At 39.2% G+C, this 11118-nt stretch overlaps 1 protein-coding gene across 1 annotated transcript in view; it reads left to right on the top strand.

Annotated features, from left to right (window-relative positions):
• gpc6a (glypican 6a) overlaps positions 1 to 11118 on the top strand; it is a 194344-nt gene that overhangs the window by 91818 nt on the left and 91408 nt on the right. The window contains exon 3 of the mRNA XM_014003049.1: positions 3490 to 3881. Within this exon, the coding sequence (XP_013858503.1) occupies positions 3490 to 3881 (392 nt within the window). The remainder of the gene's footprint in view (positions 1 to 3489; positions 3882 to 11118) is intronic.

Here is an 11118-nt window from a genome sequence, read left to right as displayed (position 1 = left end):
TTTTATACCTTATGCATTTTCTCCCGCATCCATTTCTCTTTTCCCCTCATATTTGGAATTGTGTAGACAACGACCAAAAAASAGGGAAAAAAAGACACATTTTGGACATGTCTGTCACGTTGGTGTTCTCCCAGAAGCTTAAAATTTTAATGCAGCGGACAATGCTGGGGCAGTCCACTGGCTTGTTATCTTTGTGGGAGCAGACACATTTTATTCACATACAAAACACATCAACTTGTGAGCCAATGTGAAACGTTTCTTTGTCCAACTTGAGCTTGGAGCATCGCCTACACAAATCCAAAAAAAAAAAAAAATGAGCGGGATTGTGATTCCTGTCACTTTGTAGCTTCCGGAGTGATGTCTCAGTAATTCTTGTRGCTCAGCAGTGATTGAGCGCTAGCTTTAGATGACAGAATAAAACATAATTACTGGTCTTACACATGTGAATAAAGTTAAATTCACAAACCTGCTGTAAATGGTAAATTGACTGAACTGTCCCTCCAGACCCCAAAGTGTTTTACACTTACAGACATTTATCCATGCACACACACATTCACACACTGGGGCACACTGACAGAAGCAAGGCTGCCATGCACCGGCGCCACCATCTGACCACCATCAGTAGGCAAGGTGGGTGAAGTGTCTTACCCAAGGACACAACGACTGGAACGGCTGGATCGGGGGATCTAATCGGCGACCTTCTGGTTATGGGACGACTCGCCTGTATGTAACAATACAACAATTAAAACTAGAAGCACTCGGAGAGTGCAAACCTCCACCAAGGCCAATTCCCCCCATCCTGTAATAGAGAAAACATACAAAAGGAGAGATGGAAACACATTTGCCAAATAAGTTCTGATGTAGCGAACATTTAAGCAGGCAGTATGCATGGAATTTCTTCCCGGTGGAGTCAAATGTGAAAAAAAAAAAGTGAATGAATCAAAATACAGCGTGTGAGCGCTTTCAGCACAAACACTCCCATGAACTTCAGAGCAATCACACAATAACGTTCTTATATGGAGGGGTACCTGGTTGATCGGCTGTTCCCACGGACAGTCCAGCCAGGCTCACCTGCAGCAGGACTCTCCTCCCGCTYTCYTGGTCCTGTTGTTCCTGTAACGTGAAGAGAATCGCATTTCTTTTTGTACGTCTCCAGACAGCAGTAACATCGGCAGAAGTAGTTGATAACAGAATAATCACAATGTTCGTTATAGTAGACATCCTGGGATGTGTAGTCCCAGTGAGTTTGCGACTTGTACTTCCTGTTTCCTACAGGCATGCGTCTGACGTAATGACACTGCGTAGCCCTACTGATTCGCTCGAATTAAAAGAAAAAAATTCCTGTATTTGCATTGTGTTCTGGAATATCACCAAAATTTAATGGTGTGTTCCATGGCCCAGTACCCACATGTGGTAAAAATGTCATGACAATCCATCCACAAGTTTTTGAGTAATTTTGTCCACAGACGGAAGGACAGAACGACAGACCAACATACATGGCCGAAAACATTACCTCCTCCCCTTGGCGGAGGTAATAAAAAGAGAACAACTAACCTGAGGGAGTTTGGATATGAAGTYTTGTGTGAAGAAGGTCTAGCATAAGAATTTAGGTTTGAATACTGGGTCAAATTGGTGTCCATTTCTCATACATGTCAACCCCTTGGACYTCTGTCTGTATAATGAGCCTAAAAAACTGTAATTTTTACTAAAATCTGTATTAATCACYTGGGGGGTGCAGGCAGGCTGCAGAGATGACAGCACCTGCAGGCAAAGCAGGAGGAAGTGCAGACGGGAGAACTTACTTATAGCAGCAGAACAGATTAGAKCAGTGGTTCCCAAACTTTTTGTCTTCTGACCCCCAAAATATCCATGGCAAAAACTTGTGACCCCAAATATTACTGGTCTGAGTACATGAGCTTCGTGGATAACCCTAAAAACACAGGCTTTTTGACAAGCTAAACAGCTTATACACAAATATACATACTTATTTTCACTTATTTTGTGTTTTTGTAATAATTATTGGGAAAATATTGCATCAGCAATTATTTTATTACCCTTTAAATTGATTTCGGGAGATTATCCAAGGTGCTTCATAACCCACAATTGGGTCCCAAGCCCAACTTGGGGAACCAAAGTGCAGTGGTTCCCAAACTTCTCAGCTTTTGACCCACAAAATAACAGTAGCACAGACCTGTGCCCCCAACTATTTTTGTATGATAAACATTTCTATCAGGTCAACTAAACATGGGCATAGTAACAATATTTTTATACTACATTTAGCCATTTTAAATATACTAACCTCACTCATTTGTAACAACTAAGGCAAAAATGTAATTAATTCAGAAAAATTTTTAGGACCCCACCTTGATGTTTTGGGACCCCACTTTGGGTCCCGACCCCAACTTTGGGAAACATTGGATTAGAAGATGGTTATTCGATGTTATTTATTGATTTGTTAACATCCTAAATGCTCTGACGTGTTAAATAAATTTGAAACTGAGTTTTTTTAATCCATAAAATTTGAAAAAATCTGTGAGATTGCTCTGTACGTCTGTGTACCTGCAAAACCATGGACAATTTGTGAAAAATACAGACAATCCGTACAACTTGACATATATATATCTACAATAACAGCTCTAAGATGTTTTTGGTCTGAAATGGTCAGTATGGTCATACACCTAACCCCGGCCTGGTTGGGCATGCTGATGGTTTGTTACCAGATCCTGCAAACCATTAGAAATCTAGTAGAGTCCATGTTTCAAATTGTCAGAACTGCTGTGGAGGGAAATTGCAGGACTTTGTTGGGCTGAATTTTGTGTTGGTTTTAATGAAAAGTATGAAAAAAGATTCACTTTGAAATAAAATAGACTGCCCTGAATGCTGAAGGACAGTCATTTCATTTCCCATTACTTTAAATCTAAAATAACAGCAAATGTAGAATATAGGGAAATGTGCTTTTCACAGTAAAATGTTGCAACAGACTTTTCCAATAATTCAAACCAAGTGAAGCTCAAGAAATATTCAATTACTGGCTCACAGGCCAACAGCCTCTGTGAACAAATAAATTGTTTCAATGAGAAACTATTGCATCTGGGGACAATGGTGGGTGCCCAGGATGATAATGTATATGGGTGTCTGCATCCAAAACTTATGAATATTTTGTTACAGTGTGCAATCAAAACCTTTACATTAATCATTCATGCTCCTTGTGGCCCATTATTTCTTCTATTAAATTATTAATGTTCGGCGCTGACTTTCACATAATCAAGTGCTCGTTGACGGCTGCTTTGCTGCTGTAGATGAAGACAGGACCATAAAATGAGTCATTAAATTAAAATAAATGCAAAAAAGCGTGTTTGAGCAGATCTTGCTCCTATTTTGAAACTTTTTTCTTACGTGCAGTAAATGAATACAAAATGCAAACGTTTACCTAATGTGCTGTTCTGTTTTTCCCTTTCTCTCCCTTCTCTCTCCAAACCGTCCATTCAGAGTTTTTCTTGGAGCTGCTGGACAACTCTGAAAAATCTCTGAACAGCATGTTCACAAAGACGTACGGGAAGCTGTACATGCAGAACTCTGAGGTGTTTCAGGACCTTTTCACCGAGCTGAAGCGCTACTACACGGGAGGCAACGTGAACCTGGAGGAGATGCTGAACGACTTCTGGTCCAAGCTGCTGGAGCGCATGTTCCAGTTACTCAACTCGCAGTACCACTTCACAGACGACTACCTGGAGTGTGTCACCAAATACGGGGACCAGTTAAAGCCCTTTGGAGACGTGCCCAGGAAACTAAAGGCTCAGGTCACTAGAGCGTTTATAGCTGCACGGACGTTTGTCCAGGGGCTAATGGTGGGCCGGGAGGTCGCCAACAGGGTCGCTAAGGTGAGGCAAATTTTCATCTTGTGGCTGTGGGGTACAGTTTGGAACATTATTTTAGTAAACCAAAATGCTTTCCAAGCAGTATTATGTTGACTAAATTTGTTGGTTCCCTTTTTTGATGGTTTAATGGGACTTTGGCAACAAATTCTAAGCTTCTGAAATGTAGATTTACTATATATTTTATCAATAAAATAGCTCATTTAAAGGGATTTCTTCAAAATCTCATTCAGAATTATCAACCTTGTCTTAATAAAGGAGTTTTACAGAAGGAACTATTTAGTTCTTGAGGCCAGTGCTGTCAAAAGAGTAACTTTTTTGAACTACATTTTTTTTTCTAAAAAATTCTCCATACGGGTTTAATTAATGTCCCAATAACTCCTAAAAATTTATCCAAACAAAAGTGAAATTCCAGCATCAGAGTTTGGTAGTAACTATTTACCTGAGTAACTCTTTGGTAAAAATGTACTTTTATTTTTACGTCGCTTTATTTTCCATTTTTACTTAAGTCATTGTATTATGAAGTATCACTGCTCTTATTTGAGTAAAATATCTGGATACTCTACCTACAGTGAGTAATTTTACTGAATGAAGAACCAGCTTGTTTTGTTTGTTTTAACCAAYCGTCCAGCAGACAGACACCTGTGGTTTTTGTTCGTTTCATAAAATTTATATTTAAAGAAACTGATTTGGAAAAATGTTTATTTTGCCTGAGTTTATCTTGTAATTGTGTTATATGAATTATGTTCATTTCGATCTTTTAAAAATACTACAATTTCCACCTAGCTTTATATTTTTGGTCCYTCTGATGATGTAATTTTTAAATATTAAATGTCTTTATCAGTTACTCATTACCTGAGTAGCCGTTTCACCAAATACATTTTTACTCTTACTTAAATCACAAGGATGGCTACTTTTTATTTTTACGTGAGTAAAAATATGTTGAAGTACTTCTACTCTTGAGTACAATTTTTGGATACTCTCCGTCCTGCTTAGACCAACTTCTAKTGTGCTGAAGTAAATGCAGTGAGTAAAAATATGTTTCCAAGCCTTCCTGATCAAATATCAGTTTGAGAATGGTTTAAAATAATATAACTGATTTAAATACAGAAACAAAAATATTCACATTCAGTCCCAGTGGTCTCTGCTTCACCCATACAATCCTGATTCATATGATTACATCAAAACTATTTATTAAAAACTTAAAGTTGGGAGAAAATACCTTGAAAAGATCATTGTGTTTCTTTGGGAAGAAATGTTGATCAAGTTCAATATTTTGAAAGTTAAAAAAAAATTGTAATCAGTATAATTAGCATTAACACATTATTATTTCCTGTCTTTCTACACTTCTTTGTAGGATTGTGATTTTTGAGTTTTTATTAGAAAATGTGACAAACAAATACATCATTTGGAGATTACAGCTGTTTTCAGAGGCTTAGCTCATAATTCCATGTCAAACACACAAAGTTATGCAACAGTTTATGCTGAATATTTCAAATGAAACGTTATGTAACCACAGCTGTTTGCAGCTCCTGTGAACAGACTGCTTTGAAGCTCTGTTGAATGAAATGTTGCACAAAAGCCAACAACCCACTGAATTAAAGATTTTACTTTTTACAAAGTATAAAGTGAGTTTCTTGGAAAACTGAACTACTGAACATGTGATTAAAATGTCACCAGGACCCAGGAGTACAGACCAACACAGGGAAATTCAGGAAAACGTAAACCCTTAATAATGAAAGATACGATAAAAAACAGATGAACTGGGCTGAAGACAGGTGACACCAATGATTATAGAGAACAGGTGTGAAAAAAGGAAACTGAGTAATAATTAACAGAACTAAACACAAAGATCACAAAACACAGAAAACATACATTGTAGGCAAGAATTAAACCTAAYCGCAAACACAAAAGTCAACCAAGAAACACATACTGACAAATAATGGATTTARGTCTTTAAAATATTAACATCGTATTTTATTTTTAAATTGTGTGYTTTTATATATTTATACATAATTAAAATAGCACCAATGAACTAAAATGCTTTATATGAAATAATTTTTATAGGCTTYTTTGGATTATTAATACAACAGAGGTTTTTACATTTCCTATTTGCCATTGTACCAACATCAGAGCTTTTCACAAATTCATGCGAACTTTAAAACTGTCTTGGGATTTCAGACGTAATAAGATTCATTTTTAGCTGCTTCYTAGCTTGAGGCTCACAGTTCATTTGAATTCATTGGAGGAGACAAAAGAGAGGAGGAAGGAGGAAGTTGGAGAAGTGAGAGGTCAGAAAAGGAAATGAGATGTACATAATATGATAAAGAACCTCAGTCAGTTTTATGCTGGAAGCTTAATTTCTCCTAACTACAGACTGAGCTAAGAACAGAATACATTAWGAAATGAATATTTAACTTTATAGAAGAGCTTAGTTATGACCAGATATTGTTAATACACATAAAAAGGTTGTTTTTGGAAAAACTKTACAGTCAAATTCTTATCTTGATAATCACCATTAAAGAAAGTTTTGTTGTTTTTAATGTCATCTGTGCAAACCTTATTTTTTGTTTAAGTTTGGATGTAATGTTGGTTGGTTTTAAATTTGTAAATTAAATTGTTTCACTTTCTGTTTTAAATATTTGATATAAAACATGCATAATTCACACAGAGTTAAACGTCTGGCAGTCGTGACCTCAGATGTGTGATTAAATTAATTTTTAAGCTCAAAAGAAGCCTGGTTTAGGTGATTAATAACTGCTTTTCTGGTTTGAGCTGAATCTGTTACTGAGCTGAAACTTTAAATGTTACTTAGTTATCTTGATATTTCACAGACATCCTTCTGACCAAACTCTGACATAAACGATCTCTTGAGAATTGCATATATACTGTATTTTCTTATCATTAGGTTGACAAGACAACATTTTTAACTTCAGCGTTATGCGGCTTTTCCATAAAGCAAGTTCTTTAAACCACTTGTCGTTTAAATTCTTCTAAAACAGGACAACGCTCTGACAACAATGAGCCACATGTAATTACTGCCAGCAGACATCTCTGCACGCAGCGCGGCCAGGAAACCGGAGATATCGRTCCATAAAATGGGATTTCACTCGCCTTGCACTGAACAGTTTCCTGAAGCTTGATCCTGGATTAAGAGGCAGAATCTCTCTGGCTTACCATTTATGATGACCATTAAGAGTTTTATCCTGGATGTACTTAAAACACAGTCCGGCCACATTAAGACCTGCTGAGAGAAGATTGCAGGGATTTGGACCTTTTTAAAGTTCAGGCATTTAGAGCACGTTTCACTCACTCTGCATACACACGGGAAGCCTGCCTGGTCCTTTGTGCATGTTTAGTCGTTACGATGGAAACAAGCGGGGCATTGCGCACCGGGGGATTTGTTTTCCCTGACTGCTTACAACGCCGCGTTGATCTCATTATACACCCATTTCCAACCAAGAACTGTTAGATAATTTCAAATTAGGTTCTAAGGTAGTTTCTAATCTTTACAKAACTTTTACCTAAGATTACTGTGCCGTCAGTTCAGTCGGCTGACATCTGACAGATATCAGGATTGGTTTCATGGTGTTTCCATGGTTTTCTGTGTTTTCTCTGTTTATTGGAAACCATTGCTTTCAAAAAAAGAATTGAGTGGTTGGATCACCATTCAAATATGTATACAATTGAAAGACTCCATTTTCTTTCATGCCAGACTTAGATTTAAATTATTTTATGGTTCTATGGTTGCTCAGTTGGTAGAGCGGTTGCCWTTCAGTAAGAAGGTTGCCGGATCGAATCCTGGTRGGGGYAKCRTTRRMGGMMGYYMTMYKKWMMTRRRRRKAWMSKWMMMMMGGMTTTRRTTSGGMWKRTTMGMTTRCRTRCKKKAAKCKAAAAKKWMYYMMSRWYGSRWAKRMSRWAWTRRWAAWTMMRKWWGYMTMYYYMGYMYGYMMSWWMMRTMMRTRMMRMRRSRMWRSKTGGACTTGAGACATGTTCAGGGTGTACCCCMCCCCTTGCACAGTGACTATTTAGTATCTGTTACCATTTTTTAAACAGTTTGTAAGAATGGGCAATATGGCTGAAAAATATTTCATGATGTAAGTGTTTCAWATCAGCCTATCCATCTGTCTTTTTCCTCTTATCGGATCGGGTCGCGGGGGAAGAAGCCTAAACAAAGAGARCCAGACTTTTCTCTCCCCAGCCACTTGGACCAGCTCCTCTGGGGGAATCCCAATGTGTTCCCAGGCCAGTTAAGAAACATAGTCCCTCCAGCTTGTCCTGGGTCTTCCTCTGGGCCTCCTCCCAGTGGATGTGCCCAGAACATCTCACCAGGGAGGCATCCAGGAGGCATCCTWACCAGATGAACCACCTCAACTGGCTCCTCTCGACGTGGAGGAGCAGCGGCTCTACTCTGAGTCCCTCCCACATGATTGGGCTTCTCACACTAACTCTAAGGGAATGTGTTGACTGGTAAATCGACACCACGACAGATCACTACAAAACTCATATCACTGCATCAACCCACCTATTAATCTCCTGCTCCATTTTTTCYTCATTTTTTTGAGATACMTAAACTCCTCCACTTGGGGCAGGACCTCTTTTCCGACCTGGACAAGGCAATCCAGCCTCTTTCGGCTCAAGACCATCATCTCGATCGGTTTTGGGTTTTTGTTTTACCTATTTAAAAAAGGACCAGAAGAAAAAAGACTGATTAATACTGCCAGACTGATGATGTGACCTTTCCTCCCACAGTTTCCTCTTGTGCTATTGCTCTCATTTCTCATTTCAGTCCAAGTTATTTTTTATTTTTAAGCATTTATGATGCACGGTGGTGAAACATGAAAAGGCTACTAWACATGTTACTCAACAGGTTGTTGCCGCTGACCAGAGAGTGAGAAAGCCGTGAGAGGTCTGGCAGCTTGAGTCTTTCCTTAATCCAACAATTTTCCTGTCTATCATGATATATATATATATTGTTTTTGTTTTATTGCCCAGCCCTAYAAGTTTGTCTGACTTAGTTGGACTTTTTGTTTGAATTTTGAAACTATTACAGTTTAGGAAGGATGTTGGATTGAACTAACATCTCATCGCCAAAAAGACAAATGATGCTAAAGGAGGTTACGAGTCAGGGTTTTGGCAGATTCTTTTGGTATGCATTGAAGACAGAATATTTTGTTGAACAGCATGAGTCACAATAAGTTCTCTTGAAAAACGGCACGTTGTTCATGTTTGTTAGCTGAAGCCTGGTGATACAGATGCACTAGACAAACTTATCTCTCTCTCTCTCTGGTTCTGTCCCTCGTCTTTCTCTCGGACTGTCTCCCTCCTTCCTTCTGGCTCGCAGCTCACACAGCTTGCTGGGGATAAGGCCTCAGCCACATTGCAGCGATGGCAGATGGCAACTGGCTCAAAAAGGTTGGCACGTCATCGGGAAATGTGCTGCGCCAAAGATGTCCTTTTTAATTAAAAGATTTTGATCTGTGGCGAACTGCAGAATGTTGGAAAAAAATGAAAGGCAGCATGTGGTCCAGAGTGCAAAAAATGATATAAAAGGATAATAAGGAAATGTACTGTGTACCCCTCTGTTTTAAACTGAAGACTCTTAAAAAAATACAGATTTAATCAGCCAGATACTGACTTGGACAATAATTTAAACTAAATAAAGGATTAGAAATGGTCAGAAATGTAAAGACATATCTATCGGGTTTTAACTGGAACGTATTTCCTCCCCATCTGTCTCATCCACTGGTTGAAAATCTGTCAAACCCTTCCACTGTCACTGCCTATTTCATTCTTATGACTTCTTTTTTGCACCTTGATTTAAAGTGTGTGGCACCACATCTTTATTTAACAAGCACTTAGAGAAAGCTGTCAGCACCAGTGTTGTGACATTTGTCTAGAGCTTTCTTGGCAGCCACAGGAGAGGTGTTTGCCACTGACATTCAGGCTGGGCTGCAGACCTTTAGAGTCAGATGGACAGGGGGCGAGTGCTACGCTTTAATCTAGGAGACACRGCGGCCCCGTGGATAACAATGATGTGCACGAAGGTCTTGTAKCCACCGGAGACGATGAGTGGCTCGCAGTGTGTGCCGTGCCGGGTCGTCGTACAGCGCGTGCTCGGCTTTTAACGTGTTTGCGCTTGTCGTGGTAAATTAAAGAAACAGACCCAAGTTGTGCCCCAGACATGCCACATAACATGGTGCACATCAAGCCAAATCAACGGGCAATCCCTGCACCTCAGCAGAGACAGACACTCGAGCTGACTCTCGGGGGTCACAGGGACCTGCCAAGTACCACCGTGTCGTTTCACCGAGGCACAGATGCTCACATGTGGATTATTCTGTCAATCTCAGACATTCATTGATTTGACAGCAGCTGATTTTAGTGTGGCCTCTCAGGAARTGCTGAGCATCTCGCTGAGCTGAGGGACACTAAAGTTTTCAGAGAAGCACAGAAAGGAGTGTGATTAGTGAAAAGAGAAAGAGCCACCGACTGTGTTTTATTCTATGTGACAACTTTGGTACATCGTGCCCTTTCTAAAGAATTAATACTCATCTTAGCAATTTGTTTCCTTTTCCACCTACTTATTTAGTCTGCAAGATTTTTTTAAATTGTCGTTTGATTTTCAAAACCTGACAAGCCCCACAGAAGATGATAAAAAAGTCATAGATAAAACAAGTTTGTTCCTACAGTGTGTGSAGTACACATGGACAGATTTCACGCTCCAACATTCAGATGTCAGACAGGAAATCTTGTGAGGCCTCTTAAAATCAAACATGTATTCGATGTAAATAAACATGGCCGACGAGGAAGAAGCAGTGGTGATAGTTTGGGGACTGTTTCTAACAGAGAATAAAACAAAGCAAAAAGACGTCTCTGACATCTGCTGGACTTTCTATTGCTCCATGGCAGCTGTTTTGTCTTTTGTATTTTGGATTCTCCTTCAGTCACGTCTCATTTTGATTGGCTACATGTTACATTCAACAGGCTGTGAGCTTGTTTGTCCTTAGAGGACATCTCACACGCTGGGATGTTGGGCCAAGACAATCCAACATGTTAAATATCACTGATTTAAGATGAGAGCAGCCCAAATCAGTCTTAGCACACCACACACAGCAGGAATATCTAAAAAGATTGTCTTAACAGCCATCACGGTTATCGGGGGATCCTAAAGAATGTCAGAATGGCAAAAAACTGATAAAAAATCCACACTATCTTGTTTTTAATCAATCTCTGTGTGTGT

This window comes from Austrofundulus limnaeus, unplaced genomic scaffold (assembly GCF_001266775.1).
Source record: "Austrofundulus limnaeus strain Quisiro unplaced genomic scaffold, Austrofundulus_limnaeus-1.0 Scaffold16, whole genome shotgun sequence".
NCBI lineage: Eukaryota > Metazoa > Chordata > Actinopteri > Cyprinodontiformes > Rivulidae > Austrofundulus > Austrofundulus limnaeus.
This window is presented reverse-complemented; position numbering and strand designations above follow the sequence as displayed.